The following is a 21,567-nucleotide window of genomic DNA, read 5'->3' on the forward strand; positions in this document are numbered from 1 at the left end:
GGTAGAATACACATAACATAAAATTTACCATCTTGACCATTTTTAAGTGTATAGTTCAGTCATTTTAAGTACATTCACACGGTTGTGAAACCAATCTCCAGAATTCTTCATCTTGCAAAACCGAAACTGTGTACCCATTAAACGACAATTCCTCATTCCCCTCTCTTCCTAGTCCCTGGCCACCATCATTCTCATTCTATTTTGTCTTTCTATGAATGTGACTATTCTAGGTACCTCATATAGGTGGAGTCATACAGTATTTGTCTTTCTATCACTAGCCTATGTTAGTAGTATAATGTCCTCAAGGTTCATCCATGTTGTAGCATGTGTCAGAATTTCCCTTCTTAAGGCTAAATAATATTCCACTGTATGTATATACTACATTTTACTTATCCATTAATCCATCAATGGACACTTGGTTTGGATATTGTGAATAATGCTGCTACAAACATGGATGTACAAATATCTCTTCAAGAACTTGTTTTCAATTCTTTTGGTTATATTTCCAGAAGAGGAATTGCTGGATCATAATATATATATACTTTAACAAACAACTTTATTAAGATGGAACTCGCATACCATTTAAATTGTACAATTCAATGGTTTTTATTAAATTCGCAGAGTTGTATGAACACTACCACAATCAAATTTTAACATACTAGTCACTCCTAAAAGAACCTCTGTACCCATTAGCAATCACTCTCATCTATAAATTGCCATGTCCCCAGTTTACATCTCCATCTTGTATACATCTCCAGATTGACATATTCTAGATATCTACTAGGCAAAACAAATTTAATGTCTTAAAATGAACCCGTTCTTTCCATACAAAACCTATTCTTCTTACAATCTTTACATCTCAAATAGAAACTTCATCAATCCAGTTGCTCAGATCAAAAATCTTAGAATCTTCCCTGCCTCCTTTCTTGCACACACTACAACTAATTACTCAATCTTGGCCAAGCCTTCAAAATATGTCCATAATCCAACCTCTTCTCATCATTTCCTCTATTACCAAACTACCTTATCTTGCATAGATTATTGCATTTATTTCCTAAGTATTCTCCTACTTCTGTCCTTGCCGTCCTACAATCTATTCTCAACACTACAGCCAGAGAGAGCCTTTTTAAAAGTACAAACATACTTCAAAAAGTTCATGGAAAAATTGAATTAGAAGATAATATGAACCTTCCATAATCTTTTTTGAAGACCCCTCATAAGTCACGTCATGTCAGTCTTCTGGCTGAATCCCTCCACTGGCTTCCTATTTCACTCAGATTAAAAGCCAAAGTCCTCCCAATGGCTCACATGGCCTTATGTGATATGGCCTCCTACTACTACTGTAACCTCATCTCCTACCAGTCTCTTGCTTTGCTCTGAGTGCTCCAGTCATGCTAGTCTACTTGCTACTTCTCTGAATATGCCAGGCATTCTCCCATCCTTGTACTCATTGCTCCTTGTATCTGGAATGCTCTTTCTCCAGACTCACAAGACTCATTCCCTCACCTCATTCAGAATGCAGCTTAAATGATCCTTTATCAGTAAGGACTTCTTGACTGCCATATTTAAAATTACAATGTGCCATATCCACCCTGTGCACCTTCTGTTTCCTTTGCCTGCTTTATTTTGCTCCAAAACTCTTATTTCCATATAGTTTTGTGCCTGATCCTGCTGCACACGATACTTCTTTCAACTTTAAACAAATTAAAAAGATACAGGGTTGAGAATCACATATTTTTTCAAAATCATATATTTTTTTATAGTATTTAAATAGAATCATAGAACCAAATAGTATTGTTTGGTAAGCTGACTTGATTTTTTTTTCATTCGAATTATGATCATCCTTCAATGTCAACAAATACTTTCACTGAAAAAGTGCAGTATCATATTCTTTCTAAAATAGTTTTAAACATTTTTTCCATTTAGGTTGCTTTTTACATTACCTTGCCGATTAACTTCATTTTGAAGTAGCTCTTCCATTGCCTCCTCTTCAGCAATATCTAAAGGTGTGTCTCCTTCACTGTTGACTGCTCCTACATGTGCTCCCTGTCCAATCAAAAATCTGTAAAATCAGAGGGAAGACAGTTAAGCAAAGACAATATCATTAAAAAAAAAACAAAAAAAAACCCAAACACTAAATGCATAACCAAAGGGAAAAGCAATAAAAACCAGGGATAGAATATGCTCTATTTAAATTTTAAAAAACTAACACAGAGAATATTTTTCCTTTTCTAAATTTATATTTCCTAATTTTTCTATAATGTACACATATTGCTTTACTAATACAAAAAAATGTTAATTTTTAATAATAATTAGGGGGAGGAGTGGGGAAAAAATAATAATTTAGAAAGGCCTTCACAGGATCATTTCATACTGCCTCCACTGAGACTTTTCATTATCTCCAATATGGACTGGTTTCCTAACTGATCCTTTTCATTATCTCCAGATGGACTGGTTTCCTAACTGATCTCCATGTTCCCAGTCTCATCCCATAAGCAAGAGTTCTTAATCTGGGGTCCGTGGGTAGAATTCAGAAGGTTCATGATACAAATATATTAAAATATTGTTTATGCTCATCATTATTTTGAAATTAGAGTAAGTTATTAGACCTAACACTAGGCCTTTTTATTTAATGTGTTACTAAAGAAGCAGACATATAACTATACAACAAATGTGGTTTTCTAATATTTTGATAAATGAATTCCAATATAACTGGCTTCTGCTGTATTTTGTTATTTTATTTTACACATCCAAAATATAATTCTAAGAAAGTATCCATAGGATTCATCAAACCTGCCAAAGAAATGGAGAAATGAAAAGGTTATTATAATCCCTTTCATCATGTCAACTGCACATATCCCAGAGTCATCTATTTAACATCACTCCCGTCAATTCCCAACTTAAAAAATCTTTGAATGGCTCTACCATGCTAGGAGAAGACATGTATGACCCTCAGTGAGCTGACATGGCCTTCTTCTTTGGCCTCATTCTTCTTTATCCCTCTATCACAGGTTAGGCTCCAGCAATATGGAACTACCTCTAGCTCTAGATTAAACCATGTTCTTTTGATATCCCTTATTTTACTTTTCCATGTATGAAGAAGAATGGGCCTTTTTCTTTATGTCCCTAACCAATATCACTCATTCATATTTTTTACAGACTACATAAAAATATTCTCATTGTGAAACAGTAAAAAATATATACAAGTACACAAAGTGGGGGAAAAAAACTCCTTTACACCTCTCCTTGTACTGTCATGTTTCCTTCCTAGAAATAACCACTATCAATCAACTGTATGGCAAAAATCTTTCCAGTACTTCTGCTATGAATTTATATGTATGTACATAATATAAACATATAAACACAGTCACTTCTGGGGTTCTTTTTGTAAAACAAAATTTAAATGGAATTACTCTAAATGGACTGGATGGAATGCAACTCAACTCTGTTTTTTTTTTTTTTTTTTTTTCCCATTTCCGGCAACGGATCCCAACCCTCAGTGTTGCCCCCGTACCGGACCAGGGACCGGCAACGGGATTGCAAACCTCGGTGTTGCTCCCACGCCTCGCTCAGCCAGTGAGCGGGAGCCGGTCTGTATGTGGGATCCGAACCCTCGGGCGGCAGCGCTGCCGCGCCTCCTAAGCGGCGCACTATCCAGTGCGCCACTGGGCCGGCCCTCAACTCTGTTTTTTGGTGGCTAGCCAGTACAGGGATAGACCTTGGTGTTATCAGCACTATGCTCTAACCAACTGAGATAACCGGCCAGCCATGCAATTCTTCCCTTCTAACAGCTGAAAATATTCCATGGCATGGCTAGATCATATTTTCATTTAATACTAACCTTTTAATGGAAATGCTCTTAAATAGACACTTGACATTATCAATCTTTAAATATTTTCCCAACATGACATAGATGAAACATCTTCTTATGCTCTTATTTGCATTTCCCAATTACACATGACTCTAAAAATATTCAGAATATATTTACTGGCATTTGTATTTCTCCTTTCATGAACTGTTTATTTACATACTTTGCTTGTATTTCTAATGTGTTCATTAATTCAACAAAGTATTTATGGAGTATCTGTCTAGTATGTTACATGCTAGGAGTATAATGGTAAGCAAAAACAAAGACCTTTCCCTCAAAGAGCTTACAGTCTAGTAAGAAAGTTAATTACACAAATACATGTAAAGCTGCAATAAGCCCTATGACAGAGAATTACGTGGTGTCTAGAGTAATAGGAAAAATTGATTTAGTTAAGTCAGGAAAGGATTCTCTGATGAATATGTAGGTAGTAACAAAGAGAACAGAGGGGCAGTATTCTTTAGGTAAGAGAAACAAATAGCACCACACCCTGGTGAGAGGAAGTATGTATGGGGGGGGGGGGGCAGTTCATTTTCCTGAGAGTAACTAAAAGAACTGATCAATCTCTATACTATCCTTCTGGAAAGAAGAATGAAAGGGTGTACACCATGAGGTTAAAAGTGTTCACCTCTAAGAGGGGGATTAGGAGATATTTGTATTGATTGTTCTGTGTTGGGGGGGAGTTGTATCCAAGTTTTCTATAATAATTTTATTTTGCAGAAGTGTATCAGACCAAAAAATGGCTACCATACCACTCTGCAGCCTCACATTTTTATACTTAATATGCTGTAAACATTTTTATGATCTTCATGAGACTTCTACAAGCAGAAATTATACTTGAAGTAAAGCAATTTTTTGTTTTTTAAAAATATAATACAAAAGTAAAACAAGAACACTTCTTTATATACTACAAATAAATGAGTCTGAAGCAGAAAAATAAGATATAAGAAGAGTAAGAAACTGTGTTATGATCCAAGAAAATATGTAATTATTCTGCCAAGGAAAATCCCAATCAAACAATTAGGAATATTTACTTAAAAATACTTCTAGTCAGGTATTAGAAATCATTCAAAGGATACAAAAACAGAAAAAAGGAATACCTCAGAGTAGCTGCAGTGCTTGAAGCAAAGGGAGCTTTATGGGAAGCAGAGTTTCAAGGAAATACCAGGCCAAAGTCAAATACAGACAATCCAAAATTTATATAAACAGGAAGGATGTTAAGAGAAACTAACATAAGTAAAGTTCCAAAACTGCTGCAGGAAGCAGGGCCTGGAGCAATCCCTGAGCCAAAAGTTTAGGTGTGTATGTCTGCATGTATACAATTCACAAACCTCTCCTGTAATCCAGAACTATCATTTGCAAATGTAAATATATAAAAAAGACATATTAAAAAAAAAAACCCTATGGCATTAATTTTTATCTACGACGAATAATTTCCAAAAGCTACCCAAAGGTTGGTTGAATGAAGAACAGCACTTTTACGTTCTGCAGAGTTTGGGTTCAGCTCCCACCTCTACCTCTTGACACCTGTGTTACATACATTAGCTTAAGCACTTGTAAGCCTAATTTATAAAATGACTTGCAGGGATGTGTGAACTTTAAATGAGTTAAAAATAAAATTAATATACTATGTGTTATCACATCATGCAAACATCACATGTAGAAAGTAATGTTTAAGACAAAAAGCAAAATAGAGGCTACCCAGAATAAGAGAAGTTCACTTTGAGGAACTCTGGAGATACTGAAAACAGACTGTTAGATTTCCTTCAAAACAACAAATAACCTGGGTTATTAGAAGCAGCTTTTGTGACTTCTAATTAGGAAAAATAGGCCATACTTATTTTAAGATTTCTGGGAAAGAAAAAACAAAAACAAAAACATACAGATTTTGCATAGGAGTTCCAAACAAAGTCACAAGATTGGGCTGCTTCTCTGATGTACAACTCTACTGAATGCAGTCAGGGTAAAGAAAATCAGGCCTATCTTTTCTTAACAGTGGTTAATGATTTTCTTAAGCAATACGAAGGCCAATAAAGGAGATGCCACCCAGTGCAGGATGAAATTCTTCACAAAAAAATTGTAGAAATGAAAAATGGTAAGCTGAAAGGTTTAACTGAGATTTATAATAATCAGCAACCTTGATTTAATAAATAATTTTGAACAAATGAATAAGACTCAAAATCAAGACATGAGTCAAATGGATTGTGTCTGTGCTGTATTGCTAGGGCCAGGGCCCACAGACGCTTCAAACCCGTTGTACAGACTGGGTCAAAAACCCCTCACCTGCAGGTCCATGAGCTAGGTAATAGGAAAAAGATCCTGGGAGCGGTGGGTAAAAAATTAATAGGCTTTATTCAGATGCAAGCTCAGGTAGCTAGCAGTAGCCGCCCTAGTGGCCTCCTGGGGCATCCCAAGGGCCTTGGCAGCAACAGCATCCAGCAGCAGTAGCAGCCTCCCCATGGCCCCCTTGGGGGCATCCCAGGAGTGGGGGCACTGTGGATCAGAGCCTCTGCTCCTTTATACTTGAGTCTAAAACCCAGGACACACCTAGGACACCTGGGTGCACATATGCAATTACATTCGAAATAATCAAGGAATACCTGGGCACACGTCCAAATTTATATCAAATGCTCAGCAAGATTCTGAACATCTGAGGGGCCCTGACCATTTTCCTATATTTTCCCTACATGAGTTAAGTGAAAAATCTAACGAAAGGTGTAAAGTTGTTGCAGCTAGTGATTACAACTTGGTACATTAGATAAGGTAGGATTCTATCTATGTTAATTGAATTTGGAAGACCAATTTTGATAGTCTCTATTACCTTCTCAGTTTTGTCAAAAACCAAAACACAGAAGGGATTATTTCAGAAAAGAAAATCGTTCATTTTAATAACTTGATCTTTTAATAAAAACTGTCTTTAAACTTGAAGCTAATGAAAACATAGTGAACAAAGAGACAAACACAATAATTTCAACAAGAGCTGGATATAGCTGGTGTCCAGATTTAATGTATATTTCTTATGTATTGTAGGAAAACTAATATCAAGAAGTTATTTTAACTAATACATGAATTTTAAACTATCAGAGAAAGTCAGCAAAATAGCATTGTAATAGTTATGTTTCTTGAAAATCCAAATGAATTACTCAAAGCTATCCTAGGAGGGAGAAATTATGCAAAACAAAGTAACCTGAACTTTTAAAAGATGGATTAAGATTATATTATTAGCTTCAGAAATAAATGCTATTTTCTTCTGCAAGTCTCTGAGCAATAAAAATCACAAAATAAGCATAAATAATCTTATGTGTCTTTAGTGGGAAGGCACTTTCCCATTTCATTTTGGAAGTTCTATACCACAATGAAAAACACTGAGTAACAGTAAGAATTTAAACAAAAGTTCTGAACTGGGACCTTTGAAAGTTTTCATAGAAATAACAGTTTTCTTTCAGCATTTGACGAATGTGCCATTCTGGCCTCCTTGATTTCTGATGAGAAATCTGTTCTTTAAATTGTTTTCCTAACTACGGTGTAGTTTCTTTTTTCACTGCTTTTGAGATTTTGTTTCTAAATTTCAGAAGTTTGCATATGGTTTGTCTTGGTGTGAAGTGCTTTGGTTTATCCTGTTTGGAGTTTGTTAAGCTTCTTGATTCTGCGGGTTTATGTCTTTTGCAAAATTTGGGGAAGTTTTCAGCCATCATTTGAATACTTTCCCAGCCATGTCTTCTTTTTCTACTGCTTCTGAAAGACTGACAGCATAAATGTTTAGTTCTTTTCTTATAATTCCACAGGCCCCTGAGGCTTCATTCATTTTATTTTAGTCTGTTTTCTCTGCTGTTCAGATTTCATAATTTTTACTTTTCTATCAGTTTACTGATTCATTCTTCTATCCCCTCCATTTTGCTATTAAGCCCATCCATCAAGTTTATTTTAGTTATTACATTTTCAGCTCTAAAAATCTCTATTTGATTCTCTTCATATTTTCTGTTCCTTTGCAGACTTTCTACTTTTTTTCATTCCTTTCAAGCATGCTCATAATTGCTTGTTAAAGCATTTTTAGAAGAAATGATTTCATTTTGTAATGATGAATATGCTAATTATCCTAATTTGATCATCACACAATGTACATAGTTAACTGATATTCAACTCTGCACCCCACAAATATGTATACTCAATTACATTTCAATTTTTTAAAAAAGCATTTTTAGGAGAGCTACTTTATACTCTTTGACAGATAACTGTAATATTAATATCTCTATCATCCTGGTGTTGGTCTATATTGATTGTCTTCTTTCACTCAATTCCAGATCTTCCCAGTTCTTGGTATAACAATTTCAACTGAAACCTGGACATCTGGGGTATTATGAACTTCTAGACCTTATATAAAACTTCTGTGTTAGCTGGCTTTGTTTGACCCTGCACCAGCAGAGGAAGGTAGGGAGGTGCCATTTCATTACTGCAAAGTGGGGGCAGAAATTCAGGTCCCCCACTTGGCCTCCACTGACACCAGAGATGGGGCAGCTTCTGGGCTGGGTGGAAGTTCTGGCTTTCTACTAAGCCTCTACTGATACCTCAGTACTGAGTGATGACTGAGGTATGAGTGCCTCACTACTGCTCCTTATATGGCCTCCACTGACACCAGGAGCGGGGATGGAGGGGGGTGTAGGTGGTGGTGCAGGAAGGCCTCTTTACTGTGGGCTAGTAGGGTAAGTATTCACTCTCCACTAGGAAGGGAAGGATCTCCCCTTTACTCCCAGGTAGAGGTGGAAGTCTAGCCTTCCAATATGGTCTCCCATGACACTGCAGGTAGGAGGAGGGCTAGTTAACCACTCTATGGGGATGAAAGTCCCATGCACCTGGCCTAATCTGACACCACTCCAGCGGGAGTGCTGAGGTGCTTCATTATAGCTTGGTAATGGTGGAAGTCTAGACTCTCTACTTAACCTTTGCTGGTGTGGGTATGACCACAGTTTTTTTCTGTGGTGTCTGGCTGGAATAGAATAGTTATTTTCTAAAAGTTTTCTGTCTTGCTACTGTCCCTCTCCTGGTATTTGGCTATAGAAATCAGGCTTTTACTGGAGCTCTTTTTTGGTCTGTGCCCACTGGCGCTTCTGGGTTATCAGCTTCTTCAGCTTCGAGTGTGGAAAAGCCAAGAAACTTACCATTGTGTTGTTCTTTGGATCCTGAGATCCCTAGTTGCTCTGATGCCTTTTCTCCACCTTTCAGAGTCTTCTTGTGTTTAATATATAATGTCCAGGGTTTTTAGTTGTACTTGGTGGGAAGACAGGGAAAAGCATATCTATTCTATCTTCCTGGAAGCAGAAATTCTCTCTCCTATTTTTAATTGTCAAAAAATTCAATGTTCATAACATTAGCAATTTTATCCTTTCTAAGAAATTTCAATTTGTGAAAACCCCACAGACTGAAATATTATTTTTTAATATAAACTGTGTTATTAGTCCCAACCTCCTGATACCTTGCCAAATACTTTGCTCAAATTCTGACACCTTAAAATCATGGTTCTACAATTATCTTATAATTAATTATGTCTGTAACAAAGACTGGGCAAATGTTTATGAGAGAAATGAGTCTATTTGTGAAACTGGGCATCTGGATTGTCATCTGTAAAAAACAAATTAAAAATGTAGGAAAGTATTTAAATCCTTCTTTTCATAAAGCAACCCTTAAAAATAGAAAATGCTAAAGCTCTGCCTTCAGCATTTCCTATTTCTTAATTCTTCCCGAGAGTAGTGACTCTAAACTTCCTTGATTGCACACTAAATCTTTTTTTTTTTTTTTTTGTCTTTTTCCATGTCCGGCAACAGATCGCAACCCTCAGTGTCGCCCCCGCACCGGACCGGGACCGGCAACGGGACCGCAACCCTCGGTGTTGCTCCCGCGCCTCGCTCAGCCAGTGAGCGGGAACCGGTCCGTATGTGGGATCCGAACCCTCGGGCGGGAGCGCCGCCACGCTTCCCAAGCGGCGCACTATCCATTGCGCCACCAGGCCGGCCCCTGCACACTAAATCTTGAAAAATCAGTATTTGTTTATTAAAATCATTTAGGTGCACTACTATCTTCCTTTACTACTGTGGCTTCGAATTCTCAGAGGCAAAAATCCTACTCACTGTTTAACAATTCTAAGATGCACATTTCTTACACATTTTAATATCACTGAAATTTCCTGCAATCAATGGATCTTAAAATCAATGATGTCTTACAATTAATACTGGCATAAGTGGCAGTTGTCATTATCATCTACATGTGATACCAGTCACAGCTATTCATACTGTTTTCTCTTCAGTTGATTTATGTGCATTGTTAGAACCATATTTATTGAGCCTAACTGTTATTTAAAATGTCTTCCTGGATGTTGTCTGAAAACATTTTGTTGATACTTTCTGATAAGATCAAGAAAGTACCAAAATCAAAACTTGCAGAATGAATATCAGTGGCTTAGAAGAAAATCCCAAAGAATGGAACATTCTTAAGCCACGTTGCATAAACAATAATCTAAATAGCACAGAGAATAATAGTGTGGGAAAAAAACCTATGAGATAAAAATAAATACTGCATCATAATTTTTTAAAATTTTTAAATTGGTACAAAATATACTATGTTATAACAATGGCATCTTAGAGACCATGAAATACAGTATGTGCATTATAAACAAGTTAAAAATATTTCTGGTTTCCTCTTGTAATTTTTCCATTGGTATCTCAAATTAGACAAATCTAAATCTGCATTCTACTCTATTGTTTCCTTCTTCTGCTACCCCTAATCTTGCTCTTTAAGTCCCTTAATAAGTTTAATGGCACAATTTTTCCAACTATAAAGGCTACAAACAGAGGCAGAATAGTGGAGTGGGTAAAAGTGCAGACTTGAAAAGTCAGACTGTCTAGGTTCATATCCTAGCTCTGCCAATTACTGTGGGTGATTTCTTTCTATGACTCAGTTTCCTCATCTATAAAATAAGAATTATTAATACAGGTCTATCCTGCCTTACCCAAACCCATAAAAAATTTTTCATATTTTAAAAAGATAATATTGTGGATTACAGTTAATACTCCTGCCACATTTGAGGCAGCGTTCCATAACCAAACACAATTTTACTACAAAAAATAAATTTACAGGTAACTGGGATGAATAAAGACTACAAATAGCATCACATCAGTTCAGGTCAAGGTTTGTTCCTAAATGACCCTATACCAAATTTGTAATTTAATTTTTCATTTTTCAGAGTTTTGGCGGTCTGGAAATGAGCATAAGGGCCTATGGGGTGTGGCAGGCTTGCAATCCAACTGCTGGAAATAGAACTGAGTGAACTTAGTAGAAGTTACCTATTAGCTGTAACGTTCAGGCATATGGGTATCAGCCAATGTGTTTAAAAAAGGAAATCTTTCCTGAAAAGACTACCTTGAATGCAATATAAATCCACTGAAGGGCTGTAAATAAAAATGTGATGTTATCCAACTTCAAATATTTTGAAAGGACCATTCTGGCTACTATGAGGAAAGCGGGAGGGAAGAGGAGGGAAGATGACAGTTATGCTTAGAAGGAGGCAACTGCAATAATTCCAGTGAAAAACAACAGTGTCCAGGATCAGGGAGAAATAAGCCTTTTGTGGAGACTCCTATTATCTTTAAATTTAATTTTTCCACGAACTTTTTTGAAGTGCACTTGTATTGTTTCTCATTCATAAATAACATGACTTTTCTCAGACAGCTCCCAACTGCCACAGGCAAAACTTCTGCACCTCCACTTGAATCTTTCATTGGCCTAAACAGAATTAATTATTTCTTCTTCAGTGTTCCTTGTATATCTTCTGGCCATTTATTCTATCAAGTATTAGAGTTAACTGACATCACATTTATCTGTAAGTTTGACAATGCGGGACTATGTTGCAGTTACTTTTAAATCTCACAGTGCCTTACACTACTGAAGGAGAGAGTTGTGATATAATGGAAAGGACATCAGAATTTGAGTCTCAAAAATGATGGTCCAGTTCTGACTGTGAAATGGGAATAAGTTTACATTCCCACAAATTTCCTTTAAAAACTGAGTGAGAATGTATATGAGAACATTATCTTTACAGCTTTAGGCAAATATACTTCATTATTATTGTAGCAAGATATAAATATCTCAAATAAAATTTTAATATTTTCATAAGATCTTAGATTTAGTTTCCCTTCTGAGACTTCTAACCAAAATACATGTTCTGCTTTACAGTAACAAAGTATCATTCCTGGCAAGAAATATGTAAATAAAACCAAAATTAATGGATTTGTCAATTTTCTTGCAGCCCAAATAACCACACATCAATGTAATGTGACAAATGACAAATGACTACTTCATTACCCTGTGCTCTTCTCATCCAGATTTGCCCTAAAACCAAAAGACAAGATGATAGTAGTTCCGTTTGTTAAATAATACAGGAAAACCAAGAGTTTACCTATTTTTCACTAAAAAATGGTGACCAAAAATCATATTATAAACAATAACAGCTAATTCAGCTAACATTTACCGAAAATAAATATGTGCCACATATTGTGCCAAGTGTCTTACATACATTATTTCATTTAATCTTCACAATAATCTTATAAATTAGGGATAAGTTAATATTTCCATTTTATGTATGAGGAAACAGAGGCTCACAAAAGCTGGTAATTTGTCCAAAGTTAATAGCAATTACTTGACAAAATTAAGATTTAAACACAGTTGTATGATTCCTGAGCCTGAGCTCTTAACCATATATTTTAATGTTTCTTGTGTGGGTGGTGGTGAAGTTCATTTTCTTAAATTTGGCAAGAATTTCTGAAACTCTTGAAACTCCTATTTTTCAAATTTCTATTTTGAAAGCACCAAAAATAACATTACTGAATTCCAGACAGAGGAATCAGCAGGTAGAAAGGCCACAAAGCAAGATGCCTAATTTGTTTAAAGGCTCAGCAAGGGGACTAATTCCTGGAGAAAAGTAGAGGATAGAGTCAGAAATTCAGAGATGACGGGGACCAAACGATAGTCTCGTAGGCCACTACCCTGAATGCAATATAAATCTACTGAAGGTCTATAAATAAAAATGTGATGTTATCCAACTTGAATGAAATACTTTAAAAGGATTATTCTGGCTGCTATGAGAAAAATGGTGGGGTAAGAGATGATAGTTATGCCTAGAAGGAGGCAACTCCAATAATTCCAGTGAAAAACAACAGTGTCGGGGATTGGGGAGAAATCAAAGAAATGATGAAAATACTTAGATAGTAGATGTATTTTAAAGGTTAAGCCAACAGAAATCTTGAGGATTCTGTTGGATGTTTATGGAATAAAGTTTACAATAAAGAAGAAAAGCCAAGCCATAAACAAGCCACAACAAATATTTTAAAGTTACCATATCCTTACATAGCTGATTCTTTAATGGTCAAGAGACAAAGCTAATGAAATTTTTTCCACGCTGTAAATAAGACCATTAAAAAGTCACTCAGAGTAATCCTACAAGCATTTTATGAGATGTGAAATCTTCAAGAGCACTGTCTTTAAAATTACTCCAAATAAGAAGAAAAATATATTAAATATACCAATTAATCAATACCGTATTCTATGTTCTACAAAACCATACAATGGTAGCCTCATATAGGGCTAATTTTCCTCTTACATTGAAAATTTTTATGGCAATACTAAAGCTACCCAAGATAAAAGCACTCTTTAAACACTTGGAATAAAGCCTAAAGAAGAAATGTGGTGATGAAACTGAAATACAAAAAAGATTATATAAGAATTACAATCACATGAATAATCATAATGTTAATTAAACAAATCATTTAAGTTTTCTTATTCAAGTACAAACTATTTTTCAGATAAACATAAAAATTCTGATAATTTGCAAGAATGCAAAAAAAAAAAAGACAACCTCAAGACTAAAACTATAGTCATTAAATTAAACAACATTCATTGATCAATTAAGAGCGACATGCTGAATAAACTATATAACAACACACTACACAATGGAGTACTATACCTGAAAAGAACAATGAGGAGTATCTCTATATTCCACTACATAGTGATTTCTAGAATACATTGTTAAGTGAAAAAAGCAAAGTGGAGAAATATGTGTGTGATATTCTGTCATTTATCTATAAAAGGGGAGGAGGTAATACTTATTTTAAGTAATAAATCTATTAAAAAAGCAAACTGGGATAGAATATTGAAATTTTTAAAATGGGCTGGTCAATTAGCTCAGTTGGTTACAGCATGGTACTGGTAACACTAAGACCCAGGATTCAATCTCTATATCAGCCAACTGCCAAAAAAGGAAAATAAAACAAAAGAAATATTTTTTTAAATGGATACCTAAAGCTATAGGGTATGGGAGAAAACAGGGTGATAGAGCAGGTATTAATACTGGAACCTGGTATTTTATTTAAATTATGAAGCAAAATTTAAAAAGAAAATTCTAAAAAATAAAATTGAACAATGAACATAATGGTATGTCTAGGTGGTGGCATAACCACACAGGAAAAAACTATTTCAACATATAGTAATTTGATGGTATGTTCCAAGTGAAATAAACTGAGGACAAAAACAAATGCCAAAAAACAAAGCCTCCCGAAATAAAACTTCAAAATGCTTTCGGTAACCATACTGTTGTTGGAGATGGTATTAACTATACTCAGTCTAATGTATGTATAATAAATAATGAAGCAAATTAGTAAGTCTGTGTTATTTTAATTCTATAGTTCCTGGCAATTAAGTGAGGGAGAGAGGAGATAGTGATACAAAATAAAAGAGGTTAAAAGAGAAACATCTTGGTGCTGATTTTGAACTGGAAACAATGACCAACCTACCAGCAATGAGCACTCTTTGCAATCCATTATAAGGAAGGGGCTCCTTGGAGAAATGGGGATTTCAAACTTTGGGAAGGAAATGTAAAAGATGAGTGCAGAACATTTATAATAGTAGAGCGTAAGAAAGCTTTTAAAGACCACTGTATTTGGTCATGTCCCAAGGATTTAGAAGCCAACTTGAAGAGACTCTCAATGACCAAAGATGGTACAATTTGCTAATTAACAGGGATAATAACTACAGTGAATTGAAACACATCAAATATGTTCAAATGAATGAGCTTCTAATGTCACTTAAACAGCAAAAAAAAAAAAAAAAGTCCGCACTAAAGGCAGCTAGTGAGCCAACTCATTATTTTAAAAACCAGCATATAAAGGGAAAGAATACAGAATATATTGTCTTTCCTATAAAAATTGTACTAGGGGTAATCAAATAGTAGACATGAGGAAGGTTTTTTTGGAACAATAATTCGTATACATGGTTTCTTGGGATCTATAGTTATTTGCCTTTTCTAGCATATCCAAGTCATACTATTCAACTTTAGTTCTGGTCCATAGCCAATTACATTAATATGGTACATTTTTTTATTGAAACATATTGATTGTACATATTTATGGGGTACAGAATATTTCAATCCATGTATAAAATATGTGATAATCAAATCAGGGTAATTAGCATATTCATCATTGTAAAACAATCATTTCTTTGTAATACAAACATTTGATTTCCTCTCTTCTAGCCATTCGATAACATGCAGTAAATTATTGTTAATTATATATGCCTAGCTCACCTGCATATCAGCAGAACTTATTTTTCCTATCTAGCTGTTACTTTGTGTCCATTAACTAGCCTCTTAACTATCTCCCCTCCTACTCCCCTTTCTGCCTCTAGTAGCCTCTTTAGGGAAAAATGTACCTCGATATATGACAGTGAGAATTTTATATGGCCTATATTAGTTTGCTAGGGCTGCCACAAGAAAATACCAGAGACTGGGTGGCTTAAACAAGAGAAATTTATTTTCTCGTTGTCTGGAGCCTAGAAGTCTAAGATCAAGTTGTCAACAGGTTTGGTTTCTTTACAGGTTTTTTTCCTTTTCTGGCAGATGGCTGCCTTCTCGCTGTTTCCTCACATGCTCTCTTTCCTCTCCATGCAAGGGACCCTGGTGTCTCTTCTTGCATCCAAATGTCCTCTTCTTATAAGGACACCAGATAAAAAAGATAGTGGTCAAAAGTTAATACATACTGATTATCTCCTACATGCCAGATACTAAGCTTGATGGATTACTTCAGTTTATTCTTGCAACAAACCTAGGAAATATTATTCCCATTTTATAGAGAAAACTGAAGCTTAGAGGATTAAACAACTTGCTAAGGGCACACACCTTGACAGTGATTGAGGAAGCATTCATAATCCACATCAGTTGACTCCAGAGCCTAAGTACCTAACCTTTAAATATAAATGAAGATAAATGCACAATTGTCTATTTTTTTAATGAAGAGGATATCTGTCTTCTGTTGAGCATGAAAAGTACAGTAAAGAGGGAACAAACTTGAGAACTATGATTACAATTTTGAACAGCCACTGTTGTTTTACAATGGCAAAAAGACTTCCTCAGTTTACATATAAAGAAATCAAGGGTCACAAAGACAAAACAAATTGCCAAAAGATGTAGTACAGTTAGTGGCAGAGTCAGTAACATTCCCATGCCAGAGCACTTTTTATTTCATCTTACATTATTTCCCCCTTAAAAGTGATGGACCATATCTCTAATACATGGGGGGGAAAAGCAAAATGCAGAAAGAGATAAAACTGTGAAGGCTTACTAAGAGAGATTTATAGAGAACTCCCATATTCAGTATTTATTAGCTGGTAAGTTTTTTTTTTTTTTTTTTTTTTTTTTTTTTTTTTTTTTTTTCCGTGTCCGGCAATGGATCGCAACCCTCAGTGTTGCCCCCGTACCGGACCGGGGACTGGCGACGGGATCGCAAGCCTCGGCGTTGCTCCCGCGCCTCGCTCAGCCAGTGAGCGGAAGCTGGTCTGTACGTGGGATCCGAACCCTCAGACGGGAGCGCCGCCGCGCTTCCCAAGCGGCGCACTATCCAGTGCGCCACCGGGCCGGCCCTAGCTGATAAGTTTTGATGTGTGCAAAGAGACAACGAAACTCTTTATGGTGTGGTTACATAGTAATAAGAATAAAACAATTCAATAAAAAAATTTTTTTCAGGATACCTATACTTCCTTGTTAAAGCCTTAAAAGTGATATTTTCTTGAAAGATACCTGCAAATGAAAGGTAGTTGAGAAGACAATGACTATTTCTCAATAAATTTTCTAAAAAATATACATTTTTAGAAAACAATCTTAAGAAAAACTAAGCAAGCAGACTAATTGGAGAACTATATATCATACTCTCCCTATAGAAGAGTAACCCAATTGAGAATTATTGTTAATTTCTAACAATTCATGACTACATAGAGATGGACTAAATTGCTAAATACTAATCCTGAATCATTTGATAATGATCTAGCTGTACTCAAAAGAAAAGGATGGGAGTGGAGAATGTGTACAATTACTGATATTAATACAAAGGACCAAAGACCAAAGAGTGTAGGGAGACAGAAAGAAGATCCGACACTGAAGACTCAATATCTGGATTCCCAAGAACCACTTATTCTCTTTCCTGAGAAGAATAACTTTCATGAATTGAGGTAATATAAGAGTTCATTCATCTCCAACAATGATTTCTATAAAATCTCAGGTCTCTGAAATAGTGTTAGGATAAAACTAAAACAGAACTGGCTTACTCTGCAATATCGAGATATCCACAGGAAGCAGCTGCATGTAGTGGTATCCAGCCTTCATTATCAGGTTGATTAATATTTGCTCCATTTTCTACCAGAAACTTCACCATGTCAACATTGTCATCAATGCAAGCCTAAAAACAAAGTAGAAGGCATGATTGGAAAAAATTTGAATCAACACTCCAAATAATATATCAATAGAATAAAAGTACTACTTTGTACATTTTATAATATTAATATTCTCTGTAAATTAATCTCCTGCTATTTTGATTGTATTGCCATCAAACAGGTCAATGATACTAACTAAAGTATAAGAGTCCTTGCTTAGATACACATACAGTGGTAATGTATGTGAATAGACTGTGGCAAACCAATTAGGAAAACAAGTACATATTAAAATTAAAATAATCAAAACATTGTAATTAAGTACCAATAACATCATTTATAGCAGTTTATTGTAGGGAGGAGGGAAGCACAAAGGAGCTGACAAGATCAAAACTATTTTCAAAATAATTCTAAGATGTTATTTCCCCTTTTCTCTTTGTTGGCATGTGTACTTGAGGGTACAAAAGCACTACTGGTAAAACTGAATGTGCCTGAGCACAAATCAGGGCACTGGCAAAAGCAAAAATAAAAACAACAACAAACAAAAAAACACCTATTAGCAGTCAATTATGAGCTCACGGTATTTTTTTAAAAAAGCTATTTTTATTTATGAACATCCTTGACAAAGTAGTAAACATTATAAATCTTATTAAACCTTGACTCTCGTATACACATCTTTTGAACATTCTGTGGAACAAGGGAAGTGTGCTTTGAAGCACTTCTTCCAAGTATGAGGGTTGTCTTGAGGAAAAAAGCACTTGTGCAACTGAGTTGCAGGCTGAACTAGCCACTTTTTCCATGGAATATTATTTTTACTTAAATGAAAAACTATGGTTAGTCTAACTTTGATATTTTGGCAGGCATTTTCTTGAAAATTAACAAAGTGAGTCTGTCACTACAAGAAAAGCAACTAACAGTATATTTACCAATGATAAATTCAAACTTTCAAGAGGAAATGAATTCTTTATTTTAAAAATGTTATTTCTGTTAACATGGGTAAATTACTGTTATTTTTCAATGAATTAATAAATATTTTAAATCCTCAGTTTTAACCTCTATTATTATAAATATTATTATATACAACCTAAAGAAACAAAAGCTCACTGGGATCTTCAATAATTCTTCAGAGCACAAAGAGATCCTAATACACAAAAATTTTGAAAGCCACAGCCCTATAGCAATAAGGGAACTTTTATCAATGCTTACTTTCTGTCAGGAAGTATAACAGATGCTTTATCTACTTTATTGATTTATATACATTATCCCCAGAAAAACGTTCTCTAAGGTACTCATTATTCCCTATAGTTGTTCCTAAGATCACTATGCTGCAGCCACAGTGGGCCCCTTTCTATTTCTTGAATAGACATCTCAGGGCCTTTGTTCTTGCTGTTCTCACTGTCAGGAATGCTCTGCCCCCAGAACTAGGCATACTGATTCCTTTTTTTCATGCAATTCTTAATGCAGATGTTTCTTCTTCAGAAAGACACTCCTGGACATCCTTTTAAAGTAATTCCTACTACTCTATCACATTATCAAAAACACCTATCTCCGCAATTATCTTACTTATATTTATTTTTTACCTCTACTAGAATGTAATCTCCACAGAAAAGGAAGCTTGTATGTCTCATTCATTGCCAAAAATACATCACCTAGGGCCCAACATGCAGAAAGTTATCTACAAATATGTATTTTTTCAAATGTATTTTTAACTTTTCTCATTTATGTATACTTTTCATCCAGTCAACTTAACTTCCTCACTGTTTTCTATTTATACTCCATGCTCTTTAGCTTTGGTGGCTTTACTCATTTTCACTCATGAAATGTCTGCTCCATAAGACAAAGGAAATATAAATTCTTCCTATTCTTCAAGGTCTAGCACAAATGTCACCCTATCCAAGAAGCTGTCCAGCCAGCTAGAAATAATTTCTCCAATCCCAATATTTGGAGCTTTCCTGACAGCCAATATTTTCCTTATTGTATTATGGCTATTTACATATAAGTTTATATATTATGGTTATTTATATATAAAATCTTAATTTTTTGAATTAAAAAACCAGTTCTCTAAAAGGAACCATTTACTGAAAATGTATTATGTGATGAATACATCAACAACACAACAAAAATAGGATATAAATGGCAGAAAGAAGAGAGTATCACTTATGGAGAAAAACCAAAACAGCTTCTTAAGTGCCGTTTCGACCTAAAAAAGAGAAGTTTGGGGCTGGCTGAACCAGCACTATACATGACCAATGCAAAAATAAGATAAGCTTGTGGCCCCATTTTGCAAATGAAGTTTTTGCTTAAATGTCACCTTTATGGTAAGGCCTTTCCTGGCCACCATATTAAAATTACAACCCTCTACCCTACCATTCTGTATCCTGAGTAACTGCTTTATTATTCTCCATATTATTTATCACTATAACATACTTTGTATTTTGTAATTTATTTACCATCTGTTTACCTGACTACTGGCAGTGAGGGCTTGATGAGAAGAGGAATTTTGTTGTGATCCCAGTACCTTGTACAGTTCTTGAAATGTGGTAGAGGCTTAATAAATAAATGCAGAAAAAAGCTAAGATTCAAAGTGATTAAATAGCCTGAATAAGTCGCACAGGCTAGAAATGATAGAGCTGAGATTCTAACACAGATGTCTCAGATTAAAAAAAATAAGCTCTTTTTAAACTTATACTGCTTTCCAGAGATGTTTAGTTCATCAACATACTTCTCACCTATGTGCAGTCTCTGCAACAGGATATCACACATTCTAGGCAATTAATAAGTATTTGTTGTATAAACGAAATGGATTTTCCCTTATCTACCACAGAAGCAAAAGAAATACTCTTAGTAGCACTTCTCTAAGTAATAAAATGATAAATTTTATGTCAAGAAAAGCACTGTACACCTAAAGTGGAAAAGCACTGAGAAGGTATCACAGCCCTAGGTTCTAGTTCTGGCTCTGCCACAAATTTTGTGGCCATGGACAAGTAATTTAATCTTTTTTGGGCTTTGTTGTCTTCATCTTTCAAGTGAGGGAAAGAAGCTGGGGTTATATATCATTAAAATTCACTACTGTGTTTAAAATTCTTATGTATCCATGATTCTTCCCTCTGCATCAAGATATAAGCAAGAGTCCTTAAGTGTCCAGAACATACCTTACACATAGGAAATAAAAAATTAATATATAAGTAACATTCATATGGACTTTAAGTATATAATGCTTGAGAAAAGAACATAGTGGTTTTTATGGGGTGGTGATTAAAGGAAGAAAGGGTAGAAAAGATTTGAGGACCAAAGATATCTAATAACAAAGAAAAGATGAAACATCAAAAGTCCATTTATTATATTAGAAAGTAGTTTATAAATGTTATATGAGATGAGCTAATAACTCACAGTGACTTGAAATAACATTAGACCTATTCATAAGCATAATCACTAATTTTTCTTGAGAAGAGATGCTGACTAAATTGTATTCTTTTCTCTCAACCTTTTAATTCCCATAGGCTCTCAAACAGTATCATTTTTATTATCAATATAAAATTATAAAACTCTATTCAATAAGTGTATGTAATACAAATATAATTGTTTTTTTAAAATTACGAATAATGTAAAGAAAATAAGAAATGATTCTTTATAAAAGGATATGGAAAATGCCCACAATATATTAACTTTTAATAAAAGGATGCAAAACAGTTTGCCGAATATGATTCCAATTTTACTGAAAAAAGTTCACACAAAAAGGAGTGGGGTTAGGGAGTAATGGGTCAGGTAAAAGGCATAAAGAAAAATTACTATTTGTAATAATGAATATGCTAATATTAAAAAAAAAATAAAAAGACTAAAAGATTATATCCCAAAGTTAAAGTCATTGGTTATGAGACAATAATTTTTATTTTCTTTATTTTCAAAATATCTACAATAAATAGGCAGTGTTTAAATAAAAAAAAAATTAACTTGATTCTTAACTG

At 34.8% G+C, this 21,567-nt stretch overlaps 1 protein-coding gene across 4 annotated transcripts in view; it reads right to left on the reverse strand.

The window, feature by feature from the left end:
- Positions 1-21,567, reverse strand: part of PPP1R12A (protein phosphatase 1, regulatory subunit 12A) — a 136,836-nt gene that overhangs the window by 73,289 nt on the left and 41,980 nt on the right. For all 4 annotated transcript variants that reach the window (XM_008566489.1, XM_008566490.1, XM_008566488.1 and 1 more), the window contains exons 2-3: positions 17,501-17,631; positions 1,944-2,062 (exon numbers count right to left, since the gene is read on the reverse strand). In XM_008566489.1, coding sequence (XP_008564711.1) covers positions 1,944-2,062; positions 17,501-17,631 — 250 coding nt within the window. The remainder of the gene's footprint in view (positions 1-1,943; positions 2,063-17,500; positions 17,632-21,567) is intronic.

Source organism: Galeopterus variegatus, unplaced genomic scaffold, assembly GCF_000696425.1.
Source record: "Galeopterus variegatus unplaced genomic scaffold, G_variegatus-3.0.2 Scaffold246, whole genome shotgun sequence".
NCBI lineage: Eukaryota > Metazoa > Chordata > Mammalia > Dermoptera > Cynocephalidae > Galeopterus > Galeopterus variegatus.